Source organism: Lepus europaeus, chromosome 18, assembly GCF_033115175.1.
Source record: "Lepus europaeus isolate LE1 chromosome 18, mLepTim1.pri, whole genome shotgun sequence".
In the NCBI taxonomy this organism is placed as follows: domain Eukaryota; kingdom Metazoa; phylum Chordata; class Mammalia; order Lagomorpha; family Leporidae; genus Lepus; species Lepus europaeus.
Genome location: NC_084844.1, coordinates 48,663,366 through 48,679,554, shown reverse-complemented (window position 1 = coordinate 48,679,554; position 16,189 = coordinate 48,663,366). Strand labels below are relative to the sequence as shown.

The window sequence follows — 16,189 nt, the reverse complement described above, 5'->3', positions numbered from 1 at the left end:
CTGGCTGGGCAGAGAGAGGGAGAGGAGGAGGCGGTCTGAGGAGTCCCCAGGGAACAGGGACCCATAGGCAGCGGTTGGACACGTGGGCTTGGAGCTCAGGAGACGAATCTCGCTGGGCCCCGGCGGTTGTGAGCACATGTGAAAGGTGGCACTGGGGGCCTCAGGGAGGAGGAGTGGGGCCCGCAACACAGGGCAGAGGCTGAGCAAGAGTAGCCTGGCTAAGGAGGCGAGACTGGGAGGCAGAGGGTGGCGGGTGTGTGGCCAGCAGCATCACTGCCAGACACTGCCCAGCCCCAGGCCAGCTGGGCTGGGGAGGGCTCCCAGGCCTGCTCGAAAGACATGCCGAGGGGATCTCCAGGGGGCAAGGAGGGCATGAGGGGGCCCATCTGCTCTCACTCCCTATCCCCTGCGTGCGGGCAGGCCAAGGGCGTGTACGAGAAGGTGGGAGAGGCCACGGAGACAGCCCTGACGTGCCTGGTGGAGAAGATGAACGTGTTTGACACAGAGCTGCAGGGCTTGTCCCGAGTGGAGCGAGCAGGTGCCTGCAATGCGGTGAGCATGGTGGGGGCTGGGCCGCCGGGGCAACTGGGGAAGGGGGAGCCAGGAGGACAGCACTGAGTGTGGGCAAGGGTGTGGAGGTGGGAAGTGACCGCATGGTAGCAAATGGCAACTTTTTGGCATTTCTGGAGGGAGAGGGAGACAGAGGTCCTGAATGCCAGGGTCAGCGGGTCAGAGGTACCTTCAAGAGGGGCTGGCTGGCCCTGGCCCTCGCGCCCTGACCTGCGTGGGTGGCTCCTGCAGGTCATCAAGCAGCTGATGCGGAAGGAATTCACCCTGGAGTTCTCCCGAGACCGGAAGTCCATGTCCGTGTACTGCACGCCCGCCCGCCCTGACTCCAAGGCCCAGGGCAGCAAGATGTTTGTGAAGGTGGGGGCCTGCCTGTCTGGTCTTTGTGGGGGTGAGTCTGCTGAGATGTCAGAGACGGCAGCTGCAGGAGGCCAACGGGGGGTGTGAGGCCCGTTGTCAAGGTGATGGATCGGAAGTGAGGGTGCTCAGGGTGCCATGGAGAACTGGGAGCAGGATCCCAGCATGGAGATAACCAAGGCCAGGGGACTGAGGCCCACTGCTGGCCACCATCCCCACACAACCTCGGAGTCATCAGCGCCCCTCTCTGAGCCTTGCTTCCCCACGTGAGGGACCGGGCCAGGCTGGACGTCCCCAGAAGCCCTTTTTGTCTCTGACTGCTAGTGGTTCCCGTCCTTGGTACATCTGTTTTGGAAACTGAGTCCCAGGGAGGGAGAGGAACCAGCCCCCGGCTAGACCTCTTTCCAAGCACCTCCTGTGGCTGCTTCCAAACCGGAAGTCGGAAGTCGGAGTCCCACGATGGGAATTTTAATCCCTTTTGAAACGAAGAGGCTCTGTATTGGGATCTCAGGCTGATGGCAGCTTTAGGGAGGGGGAAGCTGTTGATGGGCGAGGTCCAAGGTGAGACCCCCCAGGCTGCTGAGTGTCACCCCGGAGACTTGCTCCTCAGGGTGACACACGCCAGGGCTCTGTTTCCCGTCCCCATGTGTGCAGGGCTTAACCCATCTCTGGAGCTGCTGCCGAGGCCCCCACAGCACTGGGATCCAGGGAGACCAGGCCTGCAGGGGCTGCCACTTGCACCCCAAAGGCCTCTGCAGACTTTCTCACCTGTGGGTGGGGAGGGGAGGCACCATGAGGTCGGTGGCTGTGAGCGCGCTCTGCACTGCTAGAATTACTCACGGTGGGACCCACCTCCCCACCTGGGCTTTCACGAATGGATTCCGCCTCGCTGTGTGTACCCTTGTGTGGCCTTTCCCCAGGTCTGGGACTCAGCTGGGCAGCAGGGAGAGGAGGGGTCTCACTGGTTTGTCTACCCCCACCCCAACTCTGCAGGGGGCTCCCGAGAGCGTGATGGAGCGCTGCAGCTCAGTCCGGGTCGGGAGCCGCACGGTGCCCCTGGAGCCTGCCGCCAGGGAGCAGATCCTGGCCAAGATCCGGGACTGGGGCTCGGGCTCAGACACCCTGCGCTGCCTGGCGCTGGCCACCCGGGACGCGCCCCCGCGGAAGGAGGACATGCAACTGGACGACTCCAGCGAGTTTGCGCAGTATGAGGTGGGTGCTAATGATTGTGAGGCTCCCCGGGGCGGCTGCCGGGACGCAGGCCAAGGACGCGCTCAGGCCCCTGTTCCCCACAGACAGATCTGACCTTCGTGGGCTGCGTGGGCATGCTGGACCCGCCGCGCCCCGAGGTGGCCGCCTGCATCGCCCGCTGCCACCGGGCGGGCATCCGCGTGGTCATGATCACGGGCGACAACAAAGGCACCGCCGTGGCCATCTGCCGCCGGCTGGGCATCTTCGAGGACACAGAGGACGTGGCGGGCAAGGCCTACACGGGCCGCGAGTTTGATGACCTGAGCCCTGAGCAGCAGCGCCAGGCCTGCCGCACGGCCCGCTGCTTTGCCCGCGTGGAGCCCGCGCACAAGTCCCGCATCGTGGAGAACCTGCAGTCCTTTAACGAGGTCACCGCCATGGTGAGGCCAGACGGGAGCTGGATTCTAACTGTAACCTGGTTCTTGACCTTGTCTTTGACCTTCGTGCTGGCTTTGTCCCTGACCTTGCCTTCATCCTTTGAACATGTTTATTATTTATTTATGTATTTGAAAGGTAGAGTCACACACACACAGAGACAAAGAGAGACAGAGAGACAGAGAGACAGAAGAAAGATCTTCCATCTACTGGTTCACTCCCCAAATGGTCACAAGAGCCAGGGCTGGAACTCCATCCTGCTCTCCCACATGGGTGACAGGAACTCAGGCACTTGGGCCGTCATCAGCTGCTTCCCAGACATATCAACAGGGAGCTGGGTTGGAATTGGAGTAGCTAGGATTCAAACTGGTGCTCTGGTATAGGGTGTGGGTATTGTGAGTGGCAGCAAAGCCTGCCATGCCACAGTGCTCTCTGCTGTGTTAGTAACCTTGGGTCCAGTCTTTTTTTTTTTTTTTTTTAAAGGTTTATTTATTTATTTGAGAGGGTTGCAGCAGAGAGAGGGAGAGACAGAGAGAGAGGTCTTCTGGCCCCTGGTTCACTCCCCAAATGGCTGCGATGGCCAGAGCTGGGCTGATCTGAAGCCAGGAGCCAGGAACTTTTTCCAGGTCTCCCATATGGGTGCAGGAGCTCAAGCACTGGGCCCATCTTCCACTGCTTTCCCAGGCCATAGCAGAGAGCTGGATGGGAAACGGTGCCCATATGAGATGCTGGTGCAGCAGGCAGAGGCTTAGCCTACTACACCACAGTGCCGGCCCCTTGATTCCAGTCTTGGCCCTGACCTTCACCTTGGTGCCAGCCTTCATCTTGACTACACCTGCCTGGCCCTTGGTTGTAACCTGGGCCACAACCCTGACCTCATCCCCTCATCCCTCAGTTGCCCCAGGCTATGTCTAACTTCAGTTTCATTTCCTGCTCTGTACCCAAGCTGAATTTCATTCTGCCCTCGCCACTGACCCACCTCAGCATCTTCTCTGCCCTTAGACTTGATCTTCTCTCCAGCTTTGCCTGCCTGTACCCTTTGCTTTTCTCTTAGCCTCATTCCCAGCCCAATTCCTAGGTTCATTGTCACCCCAGGCGTTCTGTCGTGCTGTCTGCTTCCTGGGGCGCATCCCCTAGGACCGGGGGTCGGCTGAGATGAGGGGGGACGGGGAGGCGGAAGGGCCCCTTCTCCGGCATGACCCTGCCTGACCTGGCCCACAGACGGGCGATGGGGTGAACGACGCACCAGCCCTGAAGAAGGCGGAGATCGGCATCGCCATGGGCTCGGGCACCGCCGTGGCCAAGTCGGCGGCTGAGATGGTGCTGTCGGATGACAACTTTGCCTCCATCGTGGCCGCGGTGGAGGAGGGCCGCGCCATCTACAGCAACATGAAGCAGTTCATCCGCTACCTCATCTCCTCCAATGTGGGGGAGGTGGTCTGGTGAGGCCCTGTGTCCCTGAGGCAGGGCAAGACGCCTGCCCTGGCCATCCCCAGGGGCCCTGGCAACCCCTGGATCATAGTGCACCCAAGGATGTGCCTGGAGAGTTCCCTGTCACCCTCCGGCCATGGCCCTCTTCCCACTTCCACGCCTAGGGCTGGTCAAAGCTAGCAGTAGTGAGTCTGTGTGTATGCACATAACCTGTGCCTGAAAGGTATGTGTCCCTGTGTTAGCGCATGTGTGGCCTTGGGCATGAGTGCCAACAGAATGCGTCCCAGTGCATGAGTGTGTACACTTTTTCTGCTTAGGCGTAAGATGCTGGTGGGAACGGGGAGCACGTGCTGCTGGACACATGTGGGTGGTACATCTCAGCACATTGGGCCAAGGTGCTGGTGTCTGCTTGTATTCGTGGACCTGTGTGGCACGTGCTAGGTTTTGCAGGTGTCTGATGCTTGCACACGCATTTGTGTGTGTGTGTGCGCATGCGCATGCATGCTTGCTTAGCCTTTGCTAGGCCTAAAGAGCACCTGTGTCCAGGGTGCAGAGCTGGGACTGGTGAGGCAATCAGCCAGGCGCCAGGCAGAGCCAAGCACACGCACCCCTCCCTCCTGCACACACATCACCAGCAGAGAAAGGCAGGGCTGCTGCAGGGAGAGTGAGTGAGCTCCCCAGCCTGGGATGTGGGCGGGAGCTGGGCCCTCTGCCTGGTAGGGGCTGGGCCTGCTGGGGGCTAGAGCCCGTGACTCTGGTTCCAGCATCTTCCTCACGGCAATTCTGGGCCTGCCCGAAGCCCTGATCCCTGTGCAGCTGCTCTGGGTGAACCTGGTGACAGATGGCCTCCCTGCCACGGCCCTGGGCTTCAACCCCCCGGACCTGGACATCATGGAGAAGCTGCCCCGGAACCCGCGTGAGGCCCTCATCAGTGGCTGGCTCTTTTTTCGCTATCTGGCGATTGGAGGTGAGCAGGGCCCCAGGTCTCCGTGAGCTTTTTGGGTTTCCGAAGAGCCTGGTATCAGTCAGACTTGCAAGCTGTAGATGATGGGACTCTGCCTTCTTTGGCTGATGGCCAAAAGAACCACGTGGGCTCATGTAACTGAAAACACACAGCACATCCCAGGCACGGTGGGATCCAAGCCTCAGATGTGTCCCTGGCATATCTTGGCTGTGCCTTGACTCCATTCTTAGGCAGACTTCCCTGTGTGTGGCAGAATGGCTACCACAGCTCCAGCCCTGATGCTTGCTTCATTACAACCCCTGAATTCAACAGAAGACAGAGCCTTTTATCACACTAGTCGTATGAGATAAGTCTCAAGCAAGTTCTCATTGGTCCACATTAGGTCACCTGCTTCTCTCCTAGCCAATCAGTGTGGGCCACGTTCAGACATTTGCTTATCTCCTAGCCAATCAGGGTGCGGCAGAGGCTGATTGCCACTCCGAGACCACCACTGACACTGAGGGTGGAGGTCTGCCAGCCATACTGCTTAGACAGGGAGTAGGTGGTGCCTGCTGGAAATTCAAGAAATTGTTAGGAAGAAGAAATGGACGAAAGAGCCACAGCTGTCTGTCGCCTGGAGCTGGTCTCCTCTTCCCCTCCCTGCAGTGTATGTGGGCCTGGCCACGGTGGCCGCTGCCACCTGGTGGTTCCTGTATGACGCCGAGGGACCTCATGTCACCTTCTACCAGCTGGTGAGCAAGTGAAGGCCAGGAGCCGTCACTGTTGGCGTTAGACCCGTGGGACGGCTTGGGTGGGTACCGGAGTTCCGGGGGAGGGGCCTGCACCTGTCTTTCCCCACCTCCCATTCAAAAGCATTCTTCAAAAAGTTCATGGAAAATGGAATTCCAAAGCAAAAGTTTTTTTGGAATTTAAGCATAAAAGTTCTGGGAAGACTTCAAAAAGTTCATGGAAAATGTGTATTATGAGAATACACGTGATTTCAAAAGTTTTTTTGCACCAAAAATAATTTTTTTTTTTCTTTTGAGAGACAGAACTCCCATCTGCTAGTTCAATCCCAAAGCCCTCCATGGCCAGGGTGGGGCCCAGGCTGGGGCTGGAGCCAGGAGCTTAATCCAGGTTTCCCACGTGAGCCATCAGCACTGCCTCCCAGGGTCTGCATTTGCAGGAAGCTGGAGTCAGGAGTCAGAGCTGGGAATTGAATCCAGGCACTCTGATCTTAGGGGATGCAGGTGTCTTAACTGTTAGGCTAAACACCTGCTCCCACAGCATATCGTTTGATTCCGTTTTTCCACAAACCTTTGGAAAGTATGCTAATATATAAACATCCACGACTAAGGAGCCAAGCTTAGAAGCCACTGGAAACCTAGAGACCAGGGCACAGCCCCCCAAGCCAGAAGAGGCTCGTCCCTCTTCCAGTCATTTGCTGGGGGGTAGGGTGTAGGGCAGAGCCTCAGGCAGGGGACAAACGGGGTCCAGAGCTACATCAACAGATATTGCTTGGGGGCGCGACCCACTGACGTCTTGAAGCCGCCTGGCTGGCAGGTGCCTTCCATGAGGCCAACTTAGCCCAGCATAGCTCTGGAAGCAAGTAACGGTCCCCTTGGCCGCCATCTCAGTCCGTCCATCTGTCTGAGCAGCCAACTCACCTCTTGCCTGAAGGGCCTTCACAGCCCAGGTTCCCCACTGAAAGCAGCGAGGTGGGCTGTGGGGGGCGTGTCCTGCCTCCATCACCTGAGGGGCACAGCCCAGGGGCCGCCTTCCTGGTACCCAGCAGCCCTGAGACGCTGGAGACGCCCCTCTGGCAGCAGCATCTTGAGCCCCAGGCCCTGTCTTGCCACGTCTCCTGGTTTAGCTCCTGTGGGAGCAGCTGTGGGGAGAGTAAGGGGTGTGCTGCCTCCTTCCAGCTGGCCTTGAGACTGAGGGCCCCCAGTGTCTGAGGACACCCCCAACCCACAAACCCATCTGTGTACCTCCTCTGCCCACTGCAAACCAGGGGTGCCAAGCCCATCCTCCCTCCAGCCCCATCTCGGTTCTGCTGCCCTCCTGGTCCCCCAGGAACCATGCCCACCCCCAGTCTGTCCGCAGTCCCCTGGGTGCTGCCTTCTATGCAGCCCTCAGGTCATCTGTTTTCTCTTGGTAAGGACATGGCCATCAAGCTCCCGCTGTGTGCCGGGTGCAAATTACGACAGACGTGGCAGTGACCGGGCTGGTGGAGTCTGCAGAGACCTTCCAGTCTTTGGGTGGAGCGCCTTGAGACTTCACATACCAGGGCAGGGAGTGCTTCAGCGGAGAGAAGGCGGTTGGCTGTTGGACCCAGAGGTGGCCAGGGGTTGGACCCAAGGTGGTACTTTGTAGGTTCCATTTATTTAGCTAGTGATTCACTTGTTTATTTGAAAGGCAGACCAGCACAGGTAGAGGGAGAGACAGAGATCTTACACCTGCTGGTTCACTCCCCAGATGGCTGAAACACCTGGGGCTGTGCCAGGCCAAAGCCAAAGTCCTTGGGCCCCTGCACCTACATGGGATGCCCAGAAGAAGCTCCTGGCTTCAGCCTGGCTCTGCCCTGGTCATTGTGGCCTGTTGGGGAGTGAACCAGTGAATGGAAGATCTTTTGCTGTGTGTCTCTCTCTCACTTGACCATGACTTTCAAATAAATGAATTAATTTTAAAAAGAGAGAGCAGGGGCCAGGGAGCCTGGAGTTCACACCCTGGTTCCACCACACGTTCTGTGCCTCTGGGCAGCCAACTTCACCCTGCTGCACCTTGGTTTGTTCATCTGTAGAGTGGGTGGTATATTAGTCGCCACTTCCTTGGACCCTCAAAAGGACAGACCACGTTGGGGCTTGTACAGCGCTCAGAACACCTGGCACATACCGCTGTGTAAGTGCTCGCTAACTTAGTGGAACCTCAGGGGGGCTTGTGGAGTGAGTGGGCAGCAGCCAGGCAGGCCGCAGAGAGAGGAAACACGACCCTGATGCACGTGGGAGTGCTGGCCCTGAGCACCTTCCCACAGCTGCTTCTGCTTCATGACCGGGGGCAGAATGCACGCGTGGCAGGCAGGTGCCCGCTGCTGACACCCAGAGGCTGAACGAGGCAGGCAGCGCGTGACGAGAGTGGTGGATCTGCTGGAACACCTCACTGCGATCCTGTTGGACCCTTCTTCCCTGCGTATGCGCGGGACGATCTAAGTGTGCCTCGTCGTGTGTGTGTGTTTGTGTGTGTGTATGTGTGTGTGGGGGGGGTGCTGCGCCACTGGCAGGAGGCTTTGGTTCTCTCTGCCACCGCGTGCGTGGGGCCGGCTTCAACGTTCAGGGCATTTGCTCTGCTCCGTGATCAGCACCAAAGGTGCACTTCTGCCAAATGTTGGAGCTTGGTTTTTGGAGGAAAAAAAAATTCCTCCTGTTGATTCAAGAACGGATGGTATTCCCCGTCTCGTTGTTAAAGTGAGACGTCCAGCCAGGCCACAGTCGCTCAGCATTCTCCTCCCGCTGGGGGAAGGCGCGTGGAGGGCGTGGCCTACATCTCTGCAGGGTAGGAAAGCAGCGGCCAGCCAGTCCTTGCACAGCGCTCTCTCTGAGGGTGCTTGACATGACACGGGCCCCAGTTTCTAAACGTCAGCTGCGGACACCTCTGTGTTCAGCCTCCATCCCCAAGGCCAGCTCAGTGCTGGGGAGCTGAGCCAGCTAATGGTGAGGAAGATTCACACTGGTGCCCCGGGGTGCTCGGCTGCCTCTGTGCAGCGCAGCAGATGCTCCGGGCAAGGCCTCTGTGCAGGAGGAGAACTCTGCCCGGGGGCCCAGGGGCGGGGGGCACTTCCTTTCTCGTGCCCTGGCAGCTTGGTGTCCATTATGTAAAGGCCCTGTGTTAAGGCTGCGCCCTGGCCACACGTTAGTCCATATCACAAGTGCAAAGTAAGCCTGGCAGAGCTCGGATTCAGTGGTGGGAAGGGAGTGAGGCGTGCGGAGACTTTCTTGGGTCCAGGGCACTGTACCACAGAGGAGGATCCTATTATAGCTGATTCTCCTTATTTAATGGCCTCAGTCATGACCTCCTCCACTCCTGCACCTCGGAGACCCAGGGGCTCCTCCCCCATGCACCCCCAGAGAAAAGCCTGGAACCCTCCCCCGCCCCGAGGCCCTCACCTGGTGCCGGCTGTTCTTGCTCTGCCCCCGTAGCTCAGAACAACTGCCCTTGTCTCCTTCTCTGCACCTGCTTCTTCCCGGCCCAGGGCAGCCCCCTGGCCTCCTTGCTGAGGGAGCACCCCTCCCAGGACTCCCCCCCCCCCCCCCCCCCCCCGCCAACTGCTGCTCTCCCTGCCTCCCCACGGCCCCTAGAGGCACTTCCTCAAGTGCTCGGAAGACAACCCGCTCTTCGACGGCATCGACTGCGAGGTCTTCGAGTCCCACTTCCCCACCACCATGGCCTTGTCTGTGCTTGTGACCATTGAAATGTGCAACGCCCTCAACAGGTGGGCTGGGGGTCCAAGATTGGGGTCTGAGAGTCAGGGCAGGGTTTCGGAATGGGGTTGGAGGATCAGAGGGCCCAGAGGAGGTTGTGAGAGTCAGCAAGGGCCAGAATTGGGTGGAAAGGAAGAGAAAAAGAGCTCAGCCCCCACCCCAGGACAGTCAGCGGTGCTGGGTGCCTGCGGACGGGCGGGTGGGGGCTGTGGCAGGGCCTGAGCTGAGCGCCCTTGTCCTTGGCAGCGTCTCAGAGAACCAGTCACTGCTGCGGATGCCGCCCTGGCTGAACCCGTGGCTGCTGGCGGCTGTGGCCATGTCCATGGCCCTGCACTTCCTCATCTTGCTTGTGCCGCCCCTGCCTGTGAGTCACACCAACCTGCCTCCCTACCCTGGGGTGACAGGAACCAAATGGACATTATGGGCCTGGGCTGGTTGCTGGGCCTCTGTGCCGTGGAAGTGGCCTGCAGGACAGGGAGGGGCCTCATAGGGCGGATGGGACATGGTCCTACGGGTTGGGGCAGCAGAGGGCAGAGATCTGGAGACACGCTCCCAAAGGGGCCATGGGCAGCCATGCGGATGGAGCAGGTGGATGGCCGGGGCCTGGGCAGGCCTCCTCACCCCCACTCTCCCCTCCCTGCCAGCTCATCTTCCAGGTGACCCCCCTGAGCGGGCGCCAGTGGGTGGTGGTACTGCAGATCTCACTGCCTGTCATCCTGCTGGACGAGGCCCTCAAGTACCTCTCCCGGAACCACGTGGACGGTGAGTGGGAGGCCCCAGCCCCTCCCACCTGCTGCCTCAGCCGGCCCCTGCTTCTGCCTCCCCGTCTGTGTGCGGGGGAGCTGTTCTTGGGTCCCAGTGGGGCATGTGGAAGGCTTCTGGTGGCCGAGACATGAGGGGTCTGCAGGATCTTGCATTAATGGGGCAAAACAGGGGAGAGCAACGGGCACCAGTCAGGACCACGCTGCCTCCCTGAGCTCACTTGCTGCCGCCCCTGCACGCCTCTGACCCCTCTGCACCTGGCCTGTGTCTGTGCAGGCATTCTCAGGATGGTCTCGCAGGCCTGGCATGGACAGCCGCTGACCTCTTCCCGGACCCCGAACCACACCGGGTCAGCCTCTGTGGTGTCACCTTGTGGGTGGGTGCAAAGAGAGACTCTTTGTGTTGGAACTCACGGCTCTGGGCCCACATTGACCTGGAACCAGAAGCCAGGATGGCAGGGGTCAGGCGGGGAGGGCAGTGTGAGGAGAGCAGGCCTGGGCAGGCATCTACCAGTGGACTCAGAGTAGGGGATTCTGGACCTGCCATGAGCAAGGCGGGGCGGCAGCATGGTGCTCGCTCTCAGGGCTGCTCAGAGTGGAGGAGGCAGGGCTGAGCCCCTCCCCTGTTCCTGAGAGTTCACCATGGTCAGATGGCTGAGGCCCGCGCTGGGGCAGCTGGGTCTTTGGGAGCCACCTCTGGCAGGAATGTGTGCCAGCCCCAGGGGACGGGAGGAGGGAGGCTATTAATAAATCACGTGCCTGTCATTCCACAGGCCCTGGCCATCAATCGCTCCCCCCAACCCCCAGGCTGGCCAGTCCTGCTGGGCATTGCAAATATTTCATCTCTTAAAAAGGACCCAAAGGAGTAGGCCTCCTCTCTTTGGAAAAGCTGGCTGACCACTGGTCCCTTTGGGAGGGCCCAGACCCATGTAGGGGGCTCACTCAGGGCCAAAGCCAAGGCCCCTTGGAGCCCATGTCAGGGGGACACTGGGTGTGGCTTTCTGACCCACCCTCTGTGGACGCCTAGGGGAATGGCAGAGGAGGGAGTGGGTCTGACACCAGCAGCTTCATGGGTGCCCAAGGCCAGAGCAGGGATGGCCAACCTTGACCCCCTGACTCTCCAGGGAAGCCAGGTCTGTGGGGGACAGGGACAGCTTGGGTGGCCGTTTCGTCTTCCAGGAGACTTCCTTAGTGGCCACAACCACTAAGGAAGTCAGTCAGTTTTTGAGAGAAAATTCTGCCCATGGCTGAAATTCCTGAGCTGGTGGGGAGCTCACAATGGCAGCAGAGGAAGGAGCTGCTCAGGAGGGTTGGGAGGGAGCAATTCCTGCTGGGCTGGCGTTAGAGTGTTTTCTAGAAGATTCTGGGTTAAAGCACAGGTCTGCTAGGATGAGAATGAACCTGCAGGGCAGCGGCTGGGAGAGCACCTGGCGTCTGGTGGGGCTGGAGCTTGGGTGCATGTGGAGGGGTGAGGCCTAGAGGGTGGTCCGGGCCCCAGATGCCAGGCTCAGGGCCATGGGGAGCCCCAGAGGAAGGTCAGCGAGGAAGGCCTGTGGTGATCACAGAGGACAGACAGGAGGGTCAGGACCCAACACAGGGAAGCTGGTCATTGGTGTGGCGCTGGGCTGGGCAGGAGACCCAGGCCTGACAAGGAGAGGTGGTCCCAGGCGAGCCCACCTCCTTGTCCATCTCCACCATTGACCTGAGTGACCACACAGGACGGACGCAGGCCGGCGCCTGCGGCCGCATCTGCACATTAGGGCAGGGAGACCCCAGGGAGCATGCTCCCTAGAAACACAGACAGCTCTGCCCCGTGCAGCCGCGGTCCCCAGGGCCTCCTAGAGCAGGCGGGCGGCGGGGAGAGAGGGGACCCTTTGTGTTCCCAAGCCAGCTCGGAGGCCTTTTAAGGAAGTTTTGCTGAGGCTTGTTGCTTGTGGCTCCCCATGATTTACGAGAGGTAGAGAGGTGTGTCCTGGGGAGAGATGTGGGTGCAGGGTTGGTCCTGCGGGGTCGGAGGCTCCTCTTGCCCCACCTCCCAGCTCTGCCCAGGTGTGGCTGAGCAGCTGTCAGGCCAGGCCTGGGGGCTGGGCTCCAGGGAGGCGGAGTGGGAACAGATCTGGGAGTGTCCAGGGTCCCACATGGGCTCGGCCTTATTCTGAGGGCAGTGGGAGCCAAGAGAGGGGAGGACGGGGCGGGATCTGGACATTGGCCTGATGGTGAGGCTGGATTGGGGGTTGAGGGCTGGGGCGGAGCAAGAGGCCTTGAGAGTGGTGGTAGAGATTTAGGGGAAGTGTGTGGGTCGGGGAGAAGGCAAGGATGCTGTCCGTTTCTGGACATCTTGATGTGGTTGGTGATTCCCAAGCTGAGAATCTGGGGGCAGTATCACAGGGCATGCAGGAGGCCTGGGGGCGGCAGGGATCGGATATGCCCGGGGGCAGCTGTGGCATGCTCTGGGCTTCGGCTCAGGGGACCAGGCCAGACGGATCTGGAGGAGGCTATGGGAGAGTAGGGTGGTCCCAAGAGAAAACGGAGGGAGAGGAGGCCGGGAGGAGCCAGCCTGGGTGTGTGCCGTCACACTCACATCTTAACCCACTCTCGACTTTTCCTTCCAAAGAAAAGGACCGGAAGTGAGCGCTGGGAGCAGTGTGGAGTCTCCAGCACGTGCCTCAGACTGATGGTGCCCAGGCCTTCACCCCCCACTCCCTGCACCCTGAGCTCCCCCCTGCCCACTAGGCCCTGCCGGACACAACAGGCCCGAGGCCAGAACGGCCACTCCTTGGCCCGTCTCGGGGTCTCTATCCCCGTGTCCAGCTGACCCGGGGAGCTGTGTCATTCACATCTCCTGGACTCCTGGGAAGGTCCCTCCCTGGAGCTGGGAGGGGGCTGCCAAGAAACCAGAGCCTCCTCCCCCTGGAGCGTGCTCCCCCCACACTTGGAGGCGGGCATTTCCTTGGTGACTGGTGCAGCTGTGCTGACGGAGGGCTCCTGGGACCCTTCCCTGCCTGACCTCACACTTGGTGCCCGGGCAGGGGTCTGGAGGAGGGGCTTCAGAGGGGCTGGCTGGGGCCAGCTGGGCCCAGCTGTGCATAGCAAAGGCTGGTGTCCCCTGCACGCTGCCCCACTGTCTCCAAGTCAGCTCCTGAGAGCTCCAGCCTGTTTCTGTTTCTGTGTGCTGGGCCCCAGGGGATGAAGAGTGGGAGGGAGGGGCCAAGAAACAGATAGGAGGGGCTGGGTGGCGACCCCCTCCCCTGGGAGACATCTGCCTGCCTTGCCTCTGCTCACTGCCTGGACCCAGGTTTCCTGTCTTATGTACCAAGTCCCCTGGGTTGCCTGGTTTGTAAGCAGAGCTTGGATTTGCCATCCATATCCCAGGTGCCTGAGTCCCACAAATGTGTGGGTGCCTGACCACTGTCCCCTTCTGTCCGCACAGCCGGGGCAGTCTTAGTCTCCATTGGCCCATCCCCCCCTCTCCTGCCCCCATGAGCCGAAGGGAAGTCTCCCAGGATGGCTAATTCCCCGAGGCCTGTTGGGGAGTGTGTCAGAGGGTGGGAAGATAGAATTGTTCTTTTAACTCAGCTTTTGCTCCTTTGGCAAAAACTAGCTAGGCGTAGCAGCAGTGAGTCGTGACTCTACGTGTGTCTCTGCCCCAGCGTGTACAAAGCGATTGTTTTATATGTCAGTCAAGACACCCATCCTGGTCCAGGTCCCCAGAATCTAAAGCCCCCTCAGCCTGCCTGGCGGACAGTGGGGCTACACATTGCTGGGGTCCCTCCTCCCCACCTCCCTTCCCTCTCACAGGTTTGGTGGAGTGGGGAGGGGGCCACTGGGAGAAGCAGTGTCAGGGAGGCGGACCTGGGCAGGGGCAGGGCCCTGCACCCACCTGACACTCTGTTTGATAAAGAAATAAAGGTTGTGTGCCTGGGGCAGTGAAGGGCATCGCGTCTGTGTTCCTGGAGGAGTGACCACCGTCTCTGCCCGCTGGTGTCTCCCGGGAGTCCTCCCACATGCGCCTGCACCCCCACATTCCCAACGTTCTTGTCCTCCAGAGTGCCCCCCCACCCTGTGGCAGGTGCAGGTCCTCTGCTCTCAGTGGGCAGCACTTGACAGGTGACCTTCACAGACCATTTATGCCTTTGATGGTTTGATGGTTTGCAAGTCCCTCTCACGGACACCGGGCTGGCAGGGGTGCAGTTGGGCTGGGAGCCTGAATCTCAGAGGCTCCTGCACCCCACAGAGAGCCCCGACCCTGGCTGTTCTGCAGACCTGTCCAGTCTGCCCGTGGTTTCTCCCATGCCCTGTTTTTTTTCTTTTTAAAACATTTATTTATGTATTGAAAAGCAGCATTACAGAGCCAGAGAGGGAGAGACAGAGATCTTCCATCTACTAGTTCACTCCCCAGATGGCTGGGCCAAGATGAAGCCAGGAGCCTAGAATTCCACCCAGGTTTCCCACATGGGTGCAGGGGCCCAAGCCCTTGGGCCCTCTTCCACTGCTTTCCCGGACACGTTAGCAGGAAGCTGGATCAGAAGTGGAGCAGCCAGGACTTGAACCAATCATATGGGATGTTGGTGTCACAGGCGACTGCTTAACACACGGGACCCTACCGCCAGCCTGGACTCTTGCTGTTTCCCTCCCCTTTGTGAACCCCAGGATCCCATCCAACCACTGGCCCTGCTGAACTTGGCTCAGAAGCACGTTCGACCTCTGGAGTCTTCACAGGGGCCTCAGTGAGGCTGCTTCAGATGAGTCCAATCACACGGTGGCCCTGCCTTCCTGGGAGTGGGGGCGGGGGCTCTGAGCCAGGAGTGGCTGAACGCTTGGTATTTGATTCTCTGCCCAGCATCCTGGGGAGAAGACCTAGGCCCTGCCCCCAGGGTCCCGGGCAGGACCAACTACAAAACTGGAAAGCCTTTTGTTCAAATATTAAGTATTGCAGGGACACCAGTATTGAAGCAGGCACGGTGCCTTTCTGGGCCTGGTGCTGCTGCGTCGGCTACTCGTCCCTGAAGCCAGCCAGGACTGAAGGCGGCCTGGGAGTGGCAGGTTCTTGGTGGGGGGAGGCGGGGTGTCATGTGGTTCCTGGCAGGAGCCAGGCCAGGCAGAATGACCCCCATGTCCACGTGGTCCGTCTGTGAGAACTCTCAGGCCACAGAGCCTGTCCATACTCATTGCCTAGTCCTGTGGGCCGTGCCAGATGGGCTAGGGTTCCATTGGACAGATGACGAGACTGAGGCCCAAGTCCCTCAGAGTCTGACCATTTGGCCCGCTTCCTTGTGAGGGACAGGCAGGGCACGGAGCTAAGATCTTGGGCTGGGGACTGGAGGTGGCCAGCTCCAGCCTTCCCAGCAGCCTCTGGGGCTCCACCCAGCACACAGCATGGAGTCGACAGGCCGAGAAGCAGCGGCCAAGGTAAACAGAAAGGTCTCCCTACCTCACAGCGGCTGGCCCAGGAGGGAATTCCGGGGCAAGCCCCGGCACGCTGCTCGCGGCTCACTGCCCAGATGCCCCTGGGCCCCCCGCCCCTCCAGAGACCAGGACTTTGTGCTCCCTGGGCCCCCATACGCCTCCTCTCCTGGTCAGGGGGAGGGACCAAATTGGGGCTGCGTCAGGAAAAACAAGGGACAAAACCAGAGCAGAGGAAGGAGGGCACGTGTGCACCCCTGCACTCGCCACGCGTCTGCAGCAGCTCCACGCGAGCCGTCAGCAGGTGCAGGATGGGCAAGCTGCAGAGGACTGAGCCTGTGCAACGCCACAGTGACACGGAAATCGTGCTGAGCCAAGAGGCGCAAGAAAGAGCTCGTGTGTGTGTGTCTGTGATGCTTCAGCCTCCATAAGGCTCTGGAAAAGGCAGAGCACAGCCCCGGTGGGTGACAGAGGCCCAGGGGCTGGGGAGAGCAGGAGGGAACCACCTGGAGGGCTGGGCTGGGGTGGGCGTGGCTACACACGTTGGTTCCAAGTCACTGTAAGTGACTTCACACCCCAACACAGTTTGATTTAAGAGGTCAAATGAGGTGCCCATGTTGGGG

The 16,189-nt window shown here is 60.1% G+C and overlaps 1 protein-coding gene across 2 annotated transcripts in view; it reads left to right on the top strand.

Annotated features, from left to right (window-relative positions):
• The window catches only part of ATP2A3 (ATPase sarcoplasmic/endoplasmic reticulum Ca2+ transporting 3), a 29,469-nt gene extending 15,387 nt beyond the window's left edge, over positions 1–14,082 (top strand). The window contains exons 11-22 of one of the 2 annotated variants that reach the window (XM_062216510.1): positions 421–552; positions 802–927; positions 1,918–2,136; positions 2,220–2,555; positions 3,772–3,992; positions 4,746–4,948; positions 5,591–5,676; positions 9,280–9,413; positions 9,649–9,766; positions 10,047–10,162; positions 10,424–10,513; positions 12,778–14,082. In XM_062216510.1, the coding sequence (XP_062072494.1) occupies positions 421–552; positions 802–927; positions 1,918–2,136; positions 2,220–2,555; positions 3,772–3,992; positions 4,746–4,948; positions 5,591–5,676; positions 9,280–9,413; positions 9,649–9,766; positions 10,047–10,162; positions 10,424–10,513; positions 12,778–12,838 (1,842 nt within the window). In that variant the 3' untranslated portion in view covers positions 12,839–14,082. Of the gene's footprint in view, positions 1–420; positions 553–801; positions 928–1,917; positions 2,137–2,219; positions 2,556–3,771; positions 3,993–4,745; positions 4,949–5,590; positions 5,677–9,279; positions 9,414–9,648; positions 9,767–10,046; positions 10,165–10,423; positions 10,514–12,777 lie in introns of both variants that reach the window. The other variant, XM_062216509.1, reaches the window with a different exon arrangement.
• The last annotated feature ends 2,107 nt before the right edge of the window (positions 14,083–16,189 follow it).